Source organism: Stegostoma tigrinum, chromosome 1 (genome assembly GCF_030684315.1).
Source record: "Stegostoma tigrinum isolate sSteTig4 chromosome 1, sSteTig4.hap1, whole genome shotgun sequence".
Lineage (NCBI taxonomy): Eukaryota > Metazoa > Chordata > Chondrichthyes > Orectolobiformes > Stegostomatidae > Stegostoma > Stegostoma tigrinum.
The window spans coordinates 2,814,542-2,833,438 of NC_081354.1; the positions used below are offsets into that span (position 1 = coordinate 2,814,542).

At 40.3% G+C, this 18,897-nt stretch overlaps 1 protein-coding gene across 2 annotated transcripts in view; it reads left to right on the forward strand.

Moving 5' to 3' along the window:
- g3bp2a (G3BP stress granule assembly factor 2a) overlaps positions 1-18,399 on the forward strand; it is a 28,796-nt gene extending 10,397 nt beyond the window's left edge. Inside the window, exons 3-12 of one of the 2 annotated variants that reach the window (XM_059647396.1) lie at positions 4,295-4,376; positions 5,418-5,591; positions 8,029-8,116; positions 9,565-9,667; positions 11,107-11,287; positions 11,696-11,797; positions 12,141-12,243; positions 13,408-13,533; positions 14,620-14,738; positions 15,425-18,399. In XM_059647396.1, the coding sequence (XP_059503379.1) occupies positions 4,295-4,376; positions 5,418-5,591; positions 8,029-8,116; positions 9,565-9,667; positions 11,107-11,287; positions 11,696-11,797; positions 12,141-12,243; positions 13,408-13,533; positions 14,620-14,738; positions 15,425-15,697 (1,351 nt within the window). In that variant the 3' untranslated portion in view covers positions 15,698-18,399. The remainder of the gene's footprint in view (positions 1-4,294; positions 4,377-5,417; positions 5,592-8,028; positions 8,117-9,564; positions 9,668-11,106; positions 11,288-11,695; positions 11,798-12,140; positions 12,244-13,407; positions 13,534-14,619; positions 14,739-15,424) is intronic. The other variant, XM_059647434.1, reaches the window with a different exon arrangement.
- The last annotated feature ends 498 nt before the right edge of the window (positions 18,400-18,897 follow it).

Here is an 18,897-nt window from a genome sequence, read left to right on the forward strand (position 1 = left end):
GTGGGTACCATGGCCAGCCTGTACAAATTTGGACTAAAGGACCTGTTTCCATGTTGTTTGACTCATCTGTCCCTTCCATCATCTGAATTTCATGCTGTTAGTGATAGTTGAAGCTAATATTACCTGTTGGTAGTTTAAGCTGTGATACCAGGCTGTTGTACTTGAGTAGTCTCAGTTTGAGTTGGCTCTGTTCTCATTTTGCTGAATTGAGGTTACAAGCATGGGAGAATTCAATTTGCTTTGCTAAAAATAGTCATGTTGTAAATGCCACTTATAAACATGGTTAAACATAATTTGCTGATGTGATTGTCTTCTCATTATTAGTTTTTAATGGAAGTGTTAAATTTTATAATTTGGCCTGAAATTTAGTTTAGAATATTATAGAATCCATTTCAGTGTTACTGCCTGTCTGTAGGACAACCACAAGTAATCAGGAATGCTGAAAGGATGTAGAGTATTGCTGAAAAAAGGCACATTTTGTCAAAGCTTTCCATTCTTGCACACAGGACAATTCACGAGAAATACCAATACTAGACAAGAAGCTAGACCAAATGTCTTTTTTTCGAGCAAGTTATTTACTGACAAACAACTATTTTTATCAGAATGCCCTTGTTTACTGTGTGGGGAAATCTAATGCTGAAGAAGTTATGCTTTAGTTACACCTGACATTGGTGAGATCATATCTGATGTATTATGCACACTGTTGGTATCCTTCCTTTTAAAAAAGGCTGGAAATGATTTGGGAGGAGTTGATAGAATATTTACCAGACTAATCCCTGGAAAGGGTAGTTATTTTATGAGGAGAGGTTGGACAGCGTAGGCTTGTATCTGTTGAAGTTCAGGAGAAAAGAGGCCACTTGATATGGTGGACGTGGAGAGGGTATTTCTTGTAGAATGTAGAACTAGCTCCCACTATTTTAAAAACCAGAAGCCACCATGTAAGAACAGTGAGGCGAATCTTTTTCTGAAAAGCAGTCTTTGGAATGCTCTTGCTGAAATGTTGACTGCTTTTATTTCAGATTTCCAGCATCCACCACTGTGTGTTGCTTTTGTTGGATTCTTGATAGGCAGTGGGGGTGGGGGCTTTGGGAAGCTGAAATGTGAAATAGCCAGATCAACCAGGATTTAATTTGTACATTTGATTACCAGTTTTACTGGTAGAAAGAGGTTGAGTTGCTCCAAATATCCTGTTTTCTACTAAAAGTGATCTGAGGGGTGTATTGGCATTGATTGTAAACCAGGCTGTTTCTTTAGATGTTCATCAGAGCCTTGATTGAGCAAAGCTCTGGCCCTATAGACCATTGACTTGCTGCTTTTCACCTTTCCTGCTTCCACACTGACCATAGCTTCGGTTTTGAACAGCTATCAGAATGCTGATATTTAGATACATTTGCCTGCAAATTGAAATGTGGTTGCATATATCCTACTCGTGAGCTACATCCGTTCATCCACAAGGATTTGTTCTGGGGCTTGATTCTTGTGCAAAAATCAATAAAACTGATCAAAGCTGAGGTGCTGGAAGAATCTGTTCAGATTTGCTGCCAGGAGTTGGCTGAATTGGAGTTGAGGATTATAGATCAGCTCTGATCTCATTGAATGGCAAAGCAGACTTGATGGGCTGAATGGTGTACTTCCGTTCCAATGTTTTAGAGACAGACAAGTGGATATTGTATCTATATATTGTTAAAAAGGCACATTTTATGGAGGCGGCTTCTTTTTCATTCATGAACATTTGCAACAATGCACCAAATAATGAGGTTCTGAGGAACGCGCTCACTGGTCCTGAAACATTAACTCTGATTTCTATTCACAGATGCTGCCAGACCCACTGAGCTTTTCCAGCAATTTCTGTTTTTGTATCTGATTTACAGCATCCGCAGTTATTTTGGTTTTTAAGCAGTATAAGGTGATGATCTCCCATACATTGGCAATTCTTGCAAATGTTCTGTTAAGTACAAGAGAAAAATCTTCAACAAAATTGTCTTTTTTCAACAAGAATGGAGTTCTACGCTACCCCTCAACTGATATTCAATTAAAATCTCGAGCATGATAAGCTCACTGGGTGAAGATTTGTTCCGGGAATTGAATCTTGCTTTCCGTCCCAGCTTCCTCGGTCCTTTATTTATGTCCTGGAATTGTCTGCCTTCTCTGCGTATCCTTTCTAGTATGGCTGTCCCATTTGAGATCGGTGAAGGAGTTTAATGGAATTATCAAGAGGTTATTTCTACTTGGCAATACAAAGTTGCACAGTCATTGTCTTAAATCAGAAGTTAAATGAGTCAAGCATAGAGATCACATTTAAACCAGCAGCTAGTTTTTATAAACCAGTAATATATTTAAGTATGAATGTGAATTTTAACTTCTATCAGGAATAACCAAAAGTTGCTGTCGTGTGAATTGTTTATCCAGATTGGTTTGGGAGATTCTTCATTCAAGCAGGCTGCATCAAAAACCTAGAGTTGCTCAGTTTCCGCTCTAATTGTTGTGATCTCTTGATAGACTTGTTACTTTTAAAAAGAAAATTAGAACTAACAGCTGAAAGAAAGACGCATAACAAGTTTTTTGTTATTTAAAACGTTTGCTGTGACTCAAACAAACCGAACGCTAACTGAACTGGTTAACTTTACTTTAAAGAACCAAATAGAATTTGACCCTTTCTTAGTATTGAAGGGGGGGGGGGCGGTCACTGAACCCGAAACATTAACTAACTGTTTCTCTCCCCAGATGCTGCCAGACCTGCTGAGTTTCTCCTGAGTTTTTGTGCTCCTGAGATGCTGCTTGGCCTGCTGTGTTCATCCAGCTCCACACTGTGTTCTCCTGAGTTTTGTTTTTGTTTCAGATTTCCCGCACCCACAGTTCGTTCTTATTTGCCCATTTCTTCTGCTTTTGTCAACCAAAAACCTCATTGTCATGTTAGATGCTGAAATAAATTAGCCTTTCTTCTGGAAACAATCAAATATTTTGCAGCTCCTAAGGTTCTTTCTTGTATATTTTTTCTCTTTCACAATACTGTCTTTCACACTGGACATTTTTCTGGAAATGCTCCCTCTAGCTTCAGCCAGATCTACCCTCCAGTCTTCATTCAATTCTTAATAAGCTCTGCCTTCAAACTGAGAGCAAGCTCCCTTCCTCATTCCACATGGTGGGCAATAGGGTCTGTATTTTCTCTTTAATACACAGGACTTTCTTACATTTATCATAACACTGCTCTGAATTGGTTGCAGACCACTGTAACTGCCTCCGCCTGCAATATTTCTTATTTTTGAGAAACACCCGCAACACTATCTCAAAATGGGCTACTCTTATTTTTCTTGGGCATTGGAAATCCATTCACTTCATTTCGGAGTAGAAATGCTAATCAGCTGATCCCAACAACTTTTCAACTTAGAAGCAAAGGGACAGGTTCCCGCGCACCAGTTTCAATCTTAGTGTTAATAACTCCTTTCTAGGTTTTAGGAGATTAGGGTGGCCTTGTGAACTGAGAACCAGCAAGTAATTAAACCCAACATCTCAGTGAAACAGTCTGACCCTACCTTTGATATTTAATGGTTAAACCACCCAAATTTATTGTCAAACAGACTCTAGCATTGGTTATATGACCCTCTCCATTTATCTGAAATTGAAATTTATAATCCCAAGCTACAATGCTATTATTAACTATAGGTAAAGTTCAAAAGCATAATTATTTAAATATGAAAATTGTAATCAAATTGATTGAAATGCTTTGATTCACTCCCCCAGTGTTCATGGAGAAATGCTTCAATTTTTCTTTTTCATTTAGTTATGTTGGTATTTGGAGAGGTTTCTGTGTGTTGTTAAGAATGTCCAATGCTGGATTGCCTTGCCATTTGAGTTATGTTGGCACAGCAGGTGTCTGTGGACTCAACAAGCTGAACACCAACACTGTACGTATTCCGATCAGTCAAATCTCACGCTATTGCTGTGGCTGCACAGCTTTATTTCCCTTGGCAGCTCACTCAGTTTCCTTCTGAAATCATTCGTTGTCTCCACTTCTACCGTTACCAAAGGTAGTGAGTACTTATGTGTTCTATGTGATCTTGAGCAGATGTAAATTCTACCCCCAGTGCTTGGTCTGTCAGTAATGTGCTAACTTCTCATTGTGTTATTTGAGTATATTGTGTGACAACATTGACAAGATACATATTTCAACTATGGCTAAATTTTGTGTTTTTTAAATGTTGAAATACCAAACGCTGCTGGTAAACATTCTGGGAATAAATCTTTCCACAATTATTTATTAATGGCCAGTTTTGCTTGTGACATTTGTCTCCAGGTTTTATGGTAGGACCTCCTCTTACGTTCATGGTGGATTGGATGGCAATGGGAAGCCAGCAGAAGCAGTTTATGGCCAAGCTGTGAGTTCCCCTGAATTTTTTCTTACAAACTAAATGGTTTAATATTAACATCAAAATGTAATATGTTACTTGGAAGATAGTGGTATTGCAATAGCTTTTCTCTGATTTTAGTGTTGCCTTTTTACCACACACAGTAATTGTGCCTTCCAAGGCAAAACACACAGGTTCTTCACTCTGTCATTAGTTTAACTCCAAATCAAACAGTTGTTCCATTTCCCTCCAAACATCCTTGGCCTTACTGCAGCAGTTGCTGAACAATGATTAACGCTCAGAAATCAAGACAATTTCTGCTCCCTTCCCCTAACCTGGGAATGCTAGAGTCTTGTTGATTTCTTTTTTCACCTCATATTTAGATCCTGTTTCATTTCTAATAAAGATTTTCACCCCCCCTCCTAAGTTTTTGCACGGTAGCAAGAGTTGCAATTTTGGGGTGCAAGGCTTCACACTAGACATGGCTTGCATTGCCCATTCCCATAATTCACTGGTTTTTGGCATAGAAGTGCCCAGTGTTCTAAAATTAGATTCACATTGAGTTGGTACAGCTCAGGAGCAAGTCACTGATATGCATAAATTGTTGCGTATTGATTTCTTCCTTAGTTCCACCTCTTATTTCAGCCCCCCCCACCCTTGTTGTACTCCAAACTTCCTCCTTCTGTGAAAATATGGTTAGCAGGTTTCCTGAATCCAGTTTATTTGAACCACTGTGTTCTGGTCTGGTGTGGATGCTCTCAATTTTCTACAAGCAGGACCCTGATGGCAAAGGCCTCTCTGGCCTAAACATTCCATCACATATCTAGGCTGAACCTTAACGAAGATGAATGTTGTGAGCACACTATATCATCAAGGTAGACAATACATAGTGTTTGCCCCAAAATCTCCATGCTCACTCTAGACCTGCATTGCCTTTTTAAAAAACTTGTTTGAACGTTTTTACCTTTCACTCTAGACATTAAATTCCTTTCAGATGACAATTTAGAACGGTGGTTATCAGATTTTTAAATGTTATAATACATTGTCAGTTCTAAATTGTGCTTTGTGTAGGAAATCCACAAGAAGGTCATGTCCCTGCAGTTTAGTGATTGCCACACAAAGATTCGCCATGTGGATGCACATGCGACGCTGAGTGATGGGGTGGTTGTACAAGTCATGGGCGAGTTGTCTAACAGTGGACAGCCAATGAGGAAGTTCATGCAGACTTTTGTGCTGGCACCAGAGGTAAGTTTTTAACTTTGCAAATGATTATGCTTTAGTGTTTATGGCACTGTGCAATGCCAATTGATTCAGAATCCTCTGCATTTGAATAAGGAAGGAATTGGAGCTGAAATAAATTGTATGCCCTTTTGAGTTTGCTGTTTATATTCAATCAGATTGTGGTTCATCTACCTCAGCACCACTGTTCTACTCGAGCGCCATGTCCTTTTGTTTCTGTCTTGTGCAAAATATCTATTGATTTCTGTCTTCATTACACAGTCACAGTATCTCTGGTTAGAGAATTCCAAAGAATAGATACTAAAAATTTTGATGTTGCTTCCAGTGGGCATCTAGTGTTTTATTGTTATTTAAAGTAGTTTCAATGTAATACCAAACTGGAGAAATAACTTGCATTTCTGTGACACATTTCACAGCATCAGAACATCCCATAGTTCTTTAAAGACTATAAAGGGGTTTAATGGTGCAGTGACTATTGTAATGTAACACAGGCCCTACTACCCGCACAATGAATAGTCTTACTTGGCAATTGAATTTCACAGGTTATTAGGCTTTTAATTTATTTTAGCCGACGAAAAGAAAAGTTTCTTCTCACTTCCCAAGCGTAGTTACAGGTATGGTAGGCAGAGTTTATGATTTCAGTTTTCGGTTCTTCTCGGAGATATTACGTTATAAAACAATTAAATGAGTTGAAAATAAGGAAAAGAAGCGAAGACACAGGAAATGAAAGTAACAAAAGAGTAGAAAATCTCCTGTTACTTGTTCAGCTGTAGTATTGTTATAATCCATCAGCTACAAGGCCCAAGTCAGCAGTGAGATGGGAAACTCACAATTTGCTTGGATGTGTGCAACTCCACAAACTCATGAAGGTTTCATTTGATTGGCATTACATCAGCAAACATGCACACTGTCCATCTCTAACATGCTGTGGCAGCAGTGTGTACCACCTACAGGATGCACTGCAGAAACAGCACCTTCCAAACTCTCAACCACATCCATCTAGAAGGACAAGGGCAGCTGATGCATGGGAACACTGTCACCTGCAAGTTCCTCTCCAAACTCCTAACCATCTCAACTTGGAAATATGTCAGTGTTCCTTCTGTGTCGCTGGATCAAAATCCTGGAACTCCTTCCCTAAGGGCATTGTGTGTCTACCTGTGTGGACTGCAGCGGTTCAAGAAGGCAGCTCACTCCCACCTTCTCAAGGGGGCAACTAGGGACGGGCAACAGATGTTGGCCCAGCCTGTGACAGCCACGTGAACTAAAACAATGAAAGTGAACTAAAAATTTTAAACAATCACAGGGTAGGAAATCTTTCGTTCCACTGCAATTACGTGGCATATGAGAGTTAAACTATGAATATGCAATGAGAGTCTGCCTGGTTCTTCATTGACACAGCCCAAGCAAATGTATGGTTTGAGAGAGAGATGAGGTGGGAAATACACACAGGTGTTATTTCGGATTCCCAAAACCAGAGTTGTCCAAAAACCCCAATAATTATCTATATGCTGACTATATCTCCTGAATGGGTGAGGGGAAAAAAAACCTACAGGAACAATTCAACTAGATTTTGCATTGGTGACATTTTGGACTGTTTAATTAGCTTTGAGGGCCAGTCATTCCCAATGCTGCAAATAGCTCGTGACCTCACCTGACCCATCTTGACTTAATCCGTTGTGCAGTCATTGACTCATCAGCCTTAGTTGACTTAATATTTAAAATTGTGGCAAGCATTGATTCTGATGAAAGGTCACTCACTGGATTCTAAATGTTGAATCTGTTTTTCTCCTGACAGGTGCTGCCAGACCAGTTTTCTCAAGCACTTTGTTTTTGTTCTATTGTTTCTTCATTATTGTGTGTTCTTTCTTCTTACTTAGTCACCTGACCTCATGTCCCCTATTAACTCAGTGAAGGTTCTATTTATTTGTCTTTGAAACCTGGCCAGAGCCAAAATCTGGCTTAGAATTGTTTACAGGCTGGTGATTTTGAAATGCTATACCTGTTCAATGACTTTTTCCTCAGTCCAGCAATGTCAATGACTCCTCTGTTCTAAATATTTTTAAATGTTGGCGTGGTTCACCGATAACTGCGTTGTGCCTGTGCCTTTGTTGGAATAGATCTGCTGTCTGAATTTGAGCGTTGAAAATCTTGATTGTAATTTCCTGATATCATTAGGGCAATAAATGCTGCCTATCCAGTAAAGCCCTCATCCCATTAATGATTTTTAAAAAAATTTAGGTTCCTTTCATGCTGATAGGTAACTGGTAATGTCATTTGTGTTCTTCAAGTTTTTGGGAAGGAATGCTTAATGAGAGAGTGAAATTTGAATTCACATGAGGGTAGTTGTAATATGTGTTGAGCTTTATGATCATCATTCAACGCGAGAATATTATGTTTGCTGAGACTAACATGCTGCCTTCTTTTTCCCCCGAAACAATCTCAGGGTTCTGTTCCAAACAAATTTTATGTCCATAATGATATATTCCGCTACCAGGATGAAGTCTTTGACTCAGATGCAGAATTGGAAGAAGGTAATAAGCCAAGGATGTGCATTGTCTAATGGAGATTAAACAGTAGATTGAAATATTTGTGGTTCATGTCAAAAAATGGACAGTAATTGAATGTCATAGTATTCCCATGTGGAAGATCAGTTGCAGGATTTTCTTCACTTATTTTTAGAAGAATTTGGGCCGGTTTAATTTGCGTTACAAACAGATGGTGGTTTGATCTGAGCATAGATGTTGTATCAGTTACTGCCATATTTACTTGGCTGCGCATTGACCTGAGAGTCAGAGGCATTTTGTAAAAACAAATTGGAGTCCTGTGTTATACACAGTGCCTCCCCATAATTCCACTGATGTTCCCAAACAGTGTCTGAGTAGACCATGCATTACATACACATGGTTTATCTGGTATATATGTGAATCCACTAGTTCTCCCAGAATAGGTGAATTGCATCATAAAGCACCCAAGAAGAGAGAGATTCATTCTGAAAGAAAGTATAGAAGTCCTCCCATTCAATGTGTGATGAACTGTAGTAGCACTGTCTGCATACTGGCCACACCAGGCTGGGGACTTGACCACTATTTGCCTCTTAACAATGCCATTCTCTCTCTCCCTCATTCTCTCACTCTCACTCTCACTCTCTCATCTCCTCCCCTCACCACCAGCACAGCACAGCACACCACCCCCACCCCCCAAACGCTTGTCCCCGAAGATTAAGGATATAAACTTGTCCTGCTTCTGCTAGTCATCACAGGATGGGGTGAAGTAGAGGAAGCTTGTTTGTGTTTCTTGGTAATATCTTTCAATTGCTGTTGTGCTCTGTTTGAGTTTCTGAGATTAGTTTGTCTCACAAACTTGCTGGGTTAATTATATCTGGCTCGTGGAAGATCTGCTATCTGTGTGTGTGTGTCCATTGTTGTGAAGTTGGGGTGCCTGTAGCAAGTATCCCAGCCCTAGGCATGTTCTACCTTTTCCTGTCCACTTTGTGTTACTTCAGGTATGTTTCCCTCCGTATCCCTCCCATGCATAATTAAAATGTTCCTGTTACAATATACTCGCTCCTCTCCTTTGCACATTCTAACGCCTTTCTTTCTTCTTGATTCTCAATGTTTTGGTTGTTTCCATTTTTTTTAAAGACACAAAAACCTAAAGGCTTCCAGCCTCTGTCTCATGGTCATGGCCGTGTTCCTCAGCAGTGTGTAATTCAGCAGAACAGCAGTGGAACCACAATACATTTTGTGGCGCTGTACGTGTGGCCTCTTGCCAAGAAATCCAGCCTATATAAACTTTTTTTTTGTAATGTTGGCAGCCATGGAATTTCTGATAGCTATTTGTGCTTCACCAGTGCATAAGCTTTTGTGAAGTTTGAATGTGTTCAAAGCTTAATCATTTAAAAGTCTTGCTGCTATTGTCTGTATTGACATGAATGCCTCAATAAATTGATCTCCTCCTTAAGTCAGTTTGCACTTTTCAGAATCTGAAGAGGAGTTGGAGGAAGAACCAGAAGAACGTCCGCTTTCTCCTGAGCCTGTGCAGGAAAATACTAATAATACGTATTATGAGGCTCACACTGTCAGGTAAATCCCAAATCAGTGAAAGGTAAATTCACTACAGTTGTAGAGGAACATAGGACTACCCTGTTATTAGAGAGCAATGATTGGTGGTGGTTTAACTTGTGGGTCACCACGCCTCAAATCATTATTATTATAATAATGACTACAGTTGAAAGCAACAAAAAATATTAGAATCTGAAGTAAAAACACAAAATGCTGAGGGAAAACTGTTCCAGTGGCAACTGTGTTGAGAGAAACACTGCAAACATTTCAGTCTCCTCTTACCTTCTGTTGGTTCTGCTGAAATGTAATTGACCTGAAACAACCTAATGAAAGCTAGGTCACTTGTTTTCAAGACTTGCTGCTGGATTTGTGTAGGTTCTTTTTGGGTGTTTGTATCTCACACCAACTTGAGCCTTTTTGTAGTAACTTGTGGCTACAGGGCACAACCTTGGATAAGGAGTCAATTGTTTAGAATGAAGGTTTTTTTTCCCTCATAGGAGGCCAGTGAGTATTTGGATTTCTCTACCCCAGGTGGATTTTCAGTGGTTGAGTATATTTAAGGCTGAAGGAGGTCTTCAGGTCTTCTGGGGAATTGATGATATGGGGAGTAGACCTGAAAGTGGAGTTGAGCAAGGTGGTCAGTCATGACCGAATAGGCATTTAGGTTGAATGGTCTATTCCGAATGCTTAAACTTTCAGGATAACTTTTGAAGGAGTCTTTGAGTTAATTGGCATCAATGACCAGCGTGAGCCATTTATTTTCCAAATGACAAATCATTCAGGATATTGAAAATATTCCTTAAAGTATTCGTGGCCCACTGAATCATTCTAGTGTACAACACTCTCTCATTATGCAACATATAGTTCCTTTGTGTTATTTTTATTCATTCAAGAGATATGGCTGAATATGGCAAAGGCCAACATTTATCATCTGTCTCTAATTATGTCTGTAATATGTTAATCAGACAGCACATATTGCTCTTAAATGTGATCTAACTAAAAGAAATAACTTTGCACTATCATTTCATGTTGTCTATGTTGCAAATTGTTCACAACTTGTACATCATGTTTTCAGTCTCCGCGCTAACTTACAATCACTATCACAGTGTAAACATTTTTGTTGAATATTTTTGTGCATGGCACCCTACAGACAATATTTATATATTTAATACTTTCACCTAAGCAGTCAGAGCAGCATAAGTACAAAACTATTTTGGGCTCTTTCTAAATAGATCTTTGATACGGTGCCTTGCAACAGTAGTAGACTCACCAACTTTAAGGGCATTTAAATGGTCATTGGATAAACATATGGATGATAATGGAATAGTGTAGGTTGGATGGGCTTCAGATTGGTTTCACAGGTCAGCGCAACATCGAGGGCCAAAGGGCCTGCACTGTGCTGTAATGTTCTATGTTCTGTGAGGTATGTCTAGATTTCATTGTTTTGCATCTGTTTAAAGTAATGGTGTAGAGGAAACGGTGGAAGAGGCAGCTCCTGAGCCCGAACCTGAACCTGACTCAAAAACCGAGGAGGTAAAACCAGAACCGGAGCTGCCAGAGAAGAACGTTGAAGAGGTGGAAGAGAAATCACCCTCTCCTGCCCCAGTGGAACCGGTTTCTCAAGCACAAGAGGCTCCCAAGGTTAATGTCAATCATACTCATTGTGTGGGTAACTCTTAGTGGCAGGTGTAACATGACCATTATTTTGTAAATCATTCCCTAATTTATAAACCAAAGTGTTTTGTGGAAAACATCGACTTAATATACAGACAGGGCTTCAAAATTATGCAAGTTGTATAGATTGGTTAGTTAAGTGGGTATTTATATTAAATCATAGTTTCTAAAGGTTAAAACTGAATGGTAAGTTGTAGCAGTTTAGTAGTAGTTGACTGTAATAGACATGTTAAATGCATTTGCCCTATATAATTAGAACCAATAAGGTGCCAGACTGCAATCGTACCCTATTTAAAGGCTCAGGAACATTTTTTATATTTGAGGGAATGCTTTATTTCTTGATAGTAGCATAGGTATGTGTTGCATTCTCTGCAGGCTTTCTCCTGGGCCTCAGTGACAAGTAAAAATCTGCCTCCTAGTGGTACAGTTTCTTCCTCTGGAATTCCTCCCCATGTTGTTAAAGCACCAGCCTCACAGGTAATCTGTGAATGGACTTGCATATATATATAAAAATTAATTCAAATTTGCTTTTCTTCAAAAGAAAAGCTTAGATATTCTGTTTGTTTTTCAATTTGGATTAGGTAACTATTAACTTTTTTAAAAACTGCAAGCATAGATATTTTTGTTAGCTAATGTTAGTACATACCCTTGATAAAGTAATGTCAGTCAATTACAAGAGGAAGACTGCTTTTGCTTCAGGCAGGAAGCTGCTAATACAAGCCGTTGTGAATTAAACATGTTCACGGTTTGTTACTTGTTGAATTAAGCCATTGTAGCAACTTCACTCCTTTTCTTTCCTTTCTCCCAACTTTAATTACAGCCAAGAGCAGAAGGTAAAACCGAAGTGCAGGCGCAGCCCCCACGGTCTCGTGACCAACGTCCTCGGGAGAGGCTGGGCTTAGTGTCCAGAGGACCTAGAACAGGTGAGCATGTTATTTGTTGCCTTGGGTTTTTGTTTAGAACATTACAGCAGTAAAGGTTGGAAAGGATTTACACAACCAGCGTGATGAGGTTTACACTAATTACCAGAACAGGCAGGTATGTCCAGTCGGGAATTCGGGAGAATCTTCTTTCCCCAGAGAGTGGGGAGATGGCGAAGCTCACTCCCAAAGGTGGTGATGAAGTGAATGGTGTAGATACATTTAAGGGGAAGCAGGATAAGCACAGGTGCAAGAAAGGAGCAAAAGTTTATGATAAGATTAGAAAACATAACATGGAAATCATTTATATGGTGCAGAAGCAGCAGCATGCATCTTTAGTGCTAGATGGCCTGCTGCTGAGTGGTACATTTGGTGTAAATAATGTTAGGGCAGGTACTTTAATTATTGAATCAGAAGCTGACACTTGATGGTCAGAGCTAATCGGAGCTGCAGATGCTGGAGAATCCCAGATAACAAAGTATGAAGCTGGATGAACACAGCAGGCCAAGCAGCATCTCAGGAGCACAAAAGCTGACGTTTCGGGCCTGGCCTAGGCCATGTAATCTAGCAAAAACAAAAATGAAATGTGAAAAATAGATGCAGGTAAGATGTTCCTGTTTGTAGGGGAATTTAGAAGAAGGCAGTACAACTGAAAACTAAGGGGATACCACTGATAGATGAGATGAGAATTTGTTTTTACTTAGACAGTTGTGACCCCTTGGAATTCTGTCATAGAGAGCTGTAGAAGCTCAATCTAAGAGTGTGCTTAAGTTAGAGATTTTTCCATTACCAGTGTTGTACAGGATTTGAAGATATTGTGAGATAAAGACATTGCAGTGTTCTCTCAGCCATGATTGCATTAAACTGCAAAACAGGATCAGCAGACCTGTTCCTCTGGATCATTGGTAAATGTCTGAAAGCTGAACCTGTGTTAGCGGTAGACATAGGAGAAAAGTGGGTCTCTGGCAGTATCAATACACAGTGGGAAGAGAAAGCCCAGTTACATTTAGATCAGCAAGACTAATACTCCGAGCACTGAAATGTTGCATGACCTTGTTAATTGTTCTTAAAGAATCTGTTTGCAAACTACAGATGATTGTTAATAAATTTGAAATGTAAAACTTGAGTGTTATAACTAATATAAAGAGGTTTTAATTTGAGTTGCAGGTCGAGATATTGAATCGAATGAGGTTGAGAATCGGCGAATCATCCGTTACCCAGATAGTCACCAGCTCTTTGTGGGCAACTTGCCCCATGATATTGATGAAAATGAACTGAAAGACTTTTTCATGGGTGAGTAATTGGTCAAATAACTGAAGTATAATTTGAAAAAAGCTAAAATCTTAACTGATTGAATGATTCTTTACTGAACAGGGATAGGTTATTCTAACATTGAAATCTATATCATCAATCTTTTATAGTCAGTGGCTTGCTGCAGTTTCATGTTTACATATTTTTGATCTCTGACGTTGTGTATGTAAAGTTCTTGAACTCTGCGAAACTGTCATAGGTGACTGTGATAATAAGGTGTAGAGCTGGATGAGCACAGCAGACCAAGCAGCATCAGCGGAGCAGGACAGCTGATGTTTCGGGCCTAGACCCTTCAGAAATTTCTGAAGAAGGGTCTAGGCCTGAAACGTCAGCCTTCCTGCTGCCTGGCCTGCAGTGTTCATTTGGCTGTACACCTTGTTATCTCAGTTTCTCCAGCATCTGCAGTTCCTACTATCTCTGAAGCAGGTGTCTGTGAATCAGGTGGCCGTGGCAGACAGATTCAACTGGTACATTGTTCATCCCTTTTGGGTGTGGAGAAAAAAGAAACCAATCTTACAGCCGCATTGACTAACTAAGTCATATTTTATGGATGCCGTGAGACCGATTGATAGCAAGGTGACTAAGGGGCTCACTAGTAACTGAACGAAAAAGAATATTCAACTTTATTTTCTTGTCTGAAGCCTGTCAGGCTAATACACCGTGTTACCCTCATTCAGTTTTTTTCATCATAGAATTAATGGAGGAAAGTTTAAGGGAGATATGCGTGGAAAGTTCTTTACACAGACAGTGGTGGGTGCCTGGAACGCGTTGCCAGCCGAGGTGGTAGACGCAGACACGTTAGCGTCTTTTAAGATATATTTGGACAGGTACATGGATGGGTAGGGAGCAAATGGACACAGACCGTTAGAAAATAGATGACGGGTTGGACAGAGGATCTCGATTGGCGCAGGCTTGGAGGGCCGAAGGGCCTGTTCCTGTGCTGTAGGTTTCTTTGTTTCTTTGTAATGGCTGCTTCTTCAGCCTGCTTAAGTATTGATTAGCCATTGCCTCATTGCAGTGTTTGCATTGTTTAAAACTGTTCCATCTGTTTTTCTGCATGTGGTGTAGGTTTTGGTAATGTGGTTGAACTCCGCATTAATACAAAAAGCAGTGGGGGAAAGCTGCCTAACTTTGGATTTGTGGTTTTTGATGATCCTGATCCTGTTCAGAGAATCTTGAGTGCCAAGGTAAGAACAAATCGAGCAAACATGCATTTCTGTAGTGCCTGTGACAATATTGGGATCTCCCAGAATGGTTTAGTGCCACTGAAATACCTTGGAAGTGCAGTCACTGTTGAACTGCAGGAAACATGGCCTGCATTTTGCACACAGCATCTCCCGCAAACAACAGTAATTGTAAACAGATAAGATTTCGTAGCCGGTCATACCTGCTAGAAAGAGCAGCATGCAAGTGAACTTCTGCTCAGAGCAAGGATTGCATTTTACTGCAGAGCTCAGATAGTTAGATTAGTAGAAAGACTTGCTCTTCTGTCACAGCTTCAGGACATCCCAAAGCGTTTTACAGTCAGTGAAGTATTTTGTAATGTAGGACACAAGGCAGCCACTTAGCACAAAACCAGATCCCTCAAATAACAGTGCATTTGTTATTGTCAATAATTTGACCATTGTGGCGCTGGTTGAAAGATAATTGTTGCCCCAGGAGACTTGGGAGCTGGAAGGGGTACTACCCTTGCCTACCCCCACTTTGATACTGCACTGGGTGTAACAGCCTGGATCAGGGAATCGTGTGGGAGAATTGAACCTGTCTAAATGAACTCTCAGAAACAGCCGAATCATCACAAAATTCAGTTTGATGGAAAGCTGAGTGGAATTGTTGTTGAGCAAGCCACTAACCCTGAAATCTGTGTCCGCAGCCAGTCATGTTCCGAGGCGAGGTCCGCTTAAATGTGGAAGAGAAGAAAACCCGTGCTGTTCGCGAAGGAGAGCGCAGAGGTGGAGATGACCGTAGGGACAACCGTCGCAGTGACAGAGGCTCTGGTCTACGCAGCATGATTGGTGGTGGGATGATGCGAGACCGCGACTCCCGCGGACCTCCGCCTAGAGGTGGCATGGCACAGAAGCTGGGTCCTGGACCAGGGAGAGGTGGACTCCCTGGTGAAGGTCGGTTTGCTGGACCCCGTCGCTAAGCACCACCGCCCCCGATAGCTCGCTGGTGACACCATACTCTTGTTTACTCTCTCTCTTTATTTTTTGCGTTATTGTTAATTTTGGCTTTGGAATGTGACACAGCCTGTTTTTTCATCTCTCTGTGAAAACAAGCCTTCTTTTCACCAGTTACATCAAAGTGATCATTTTCCCTATTTTTGGAACAGGATTTAAGCAAAAAACAACATTGTATAAGGACTTGGAAAAAGAAGCAAAAGGCTTTGATTTAATTGAAACCCATTTTAAAGGTCTGAAGATTCACCCATTTAGAAAACAAAATCAATCTCAGGCTTTTGGTGCAACTTGGCTGCTTTATTTCATAAATGTGTCAAGTTTCTACCCAATTATATTGAGAAAAATTGGTGCAATTGGAGAAGCTAGCCTTGATATTTTTCTTTTTAGAAAATATTTTGCTCAAGAGCTTATGTTCATGCACTCATCAGAATGCACTAATGGGTACTGTTTAAAGCATCATTCGCCATGGCAACTGCAGGAGGAGACGGGTGAAACTACAGCCACTGTTCACTTCGACAGGGAAGGATGACTGACCAGATGTGGGCTTTGAATCTTATACACTTGCTGTGACCGACACGTTTTCCCACATCTGCAAACCTTTAATGGACAACGTTTGAATCCGTTTCAGATGGAGGTGGATTTTTTTTCCTCGAACTAAAAATTGAAATACAAAAGCAATTGTGAACACGTTAACAGCCCTGAACTCGAGTTTGGTGGCATGTCCTCTCGTTTTTCTATCTACCCCACTGCAATACAGGGATGCCTCGCTGCTCAATACCAATTTTCTTTCCCTCGATCTGTGCAGTTATGAATGTGCAGCGAAAATCATAGCTAAACTTTACTGTTTTAGTTCTTTCAATGTGTAAAGAGCATGATGGTGCCTTCTATTGATACATCATTCCAGTCTCGCTGGCAACTCTTCTATGGATTGTACTCACCGCTGTTGTACAAAGCTGTCGAACCTTACGGAATCACTAGTGTGTGACAAAATACAAAGATGTGGAAAGCTGCAGAATCCTGGCTTGTGGGTGGGGTAGGGCTGGGAGAGGCAGGAGTGAAACAAAGTATTGAAGAAAGAAGAAAATTGCACAATATCCATTCACCTGTTCCAAGCTGTTGTTTGTTTTATTTTTGTATCATTCCTGCAACTGAAGGTTGTTTCTGCATGTCTGTCTTCAACGTTGGGAAATTAGGTATTCAAAATCAAAACCCATTATTGTTACCGTTTTGAAAAAATATGCAAAGAGTATGGTTGTGCATATACTTTCATCTACACAAACAGTTGTTTGACACATGCTCATCTGTAAGGTTTTAAACCAGACTGTATAAAGGGAAAGCTACATTATGCGAAGGTTAAAACTGCTGTGTTTTTGTTCAATACAATTAAAGGAGAAACAGTTCAACCGACGTAAAGGATACTGCAGCTTTTAATCCAGAATCAACAGCTTTCTGTGCTCCATTTGTACCAACATTTGACTTGAACTAAACTACAGTTTAGGGGTGTGTTAAAATAACCTTTGTGAGCTTGGTACAGGTGAAAGCTGCTGGTCGGGATGAGGAATGTCATTAAGTCACAGCTTCTAGCAGCAATGCACATTTATCAGTAGCGCAGTGATTTGTTTACATGCACAGCTTGAGGCTGTCACCTGTTGACTGTTCCACAAAACTGACAGACACACAGTCATGTCTACTTGTTCCAAACGTTGATGGGAAGGATTATTGTGTCTGTTGGTTTTGGTTTTTGTTTGAAAATTTCTGAGGTCTTCCTTGTTTTGATGGTAGTCTTGCACTATTTCTCAAATTCTGGGATACATTAGTAGTAGCTGTGTTTTCAATCTAATTGTTTAAACTTTTTATCCCCCTAACCGATTACTTCAGATCTATTAATGTGGCCTGGAAATATTGTACTTGAAGTTTCCATCAGGCAAGGAAGGGTTGCGTGTCTCTCTCTTTCCTCTCCCCTCCCCCACCTCAATCTTACTTGAAACCCTCGCCCTGGGTACAGAACTTTGGTTTCAGTATGATTTGCACAAGTTCAGTGCCAAGCAGTTTACCAGAGTTTGACAGATTTCTGCTGTGCTATTTGCTACACCTCACCAGCATTGAACTTCACTTTCTCTTCAAACCACTTCTGGGAATGGAAACTGTTCGCAGAATGTGCTTATGTATGAGTTTAGTTCACTTCAGAAAGGAGATGAGCCATCCTTCAATCTGGCTTGCTTCTCACCGTCTTTAAGTATTGATCCAATCAACAATCTGGTAACATCAGAATGTGGTGACTTCCTGGTGATTTGTTCACTGAATTCAATTGTGTGCTATAGTCCTGTTTCTCCATTCCCTAGAATAGTCAATAACCCCTGAAGCAAAGTTAGGTGATTTCTTCCACTGAGTGTTATTACCGGGTGGCACTAGATACTGGTTTATGTTACTGTAATGGAGCAATATCATTCCATTTTTGCCAATGGGATGGGCTTTTACCACCTTGGCTTTTGTGGGTATTGTAGATATTGGTTTTCCATCTTAAAAGCTGATATGTTTGACCATCTTATGCTGTTAGAGCATAGTAATAGTTATACATGTTGCAGGTGGCAAATCTTCGTTTTTGATTTTCATTTTGAATGTGTTGGACTAAACATACAATAAACTACTGATATCTGAAGCATTCAAATTGGTCTTCAGTTTCTGTAATTCCTGTGTCATGGCTATAGAACTTGCACCTTTCATTCATCGTGTTCCAGCAACAAATGAAAAGCTTTTTAAACTGTAAGCACTTTCACTCCATCGATGCAGATGATGTGTTCAATTTGATATTCACCAAAACCCCACAGGCAGGTGGATGCTGAATCGTGGTGGTCATAGTGTTTCAGAGGCCTGTGTTCAACCATAAGAACATTAAGAGCCTGCCTAGCATTCAGTGAGATCACGGCTGATCTGATCTCTCAACTCTGTTTCCTTGTGTGTTCCCTGTAATCCTCAACCTTTCAAGCAGTTCAGGGCAGGACAGCTGCCCACACTTTGGAAGAAGGCCACAAGAGCTTTTACGTACAGCAGGTCAGGTTGAGCCCATTTATATACAAACACTTAAAACTCCATTTATACTTGAGCTTCTGACCTGAATGCAAATATGACAAGTGAATTTGTAACTTGTCCGTATTTTTAAGGATAC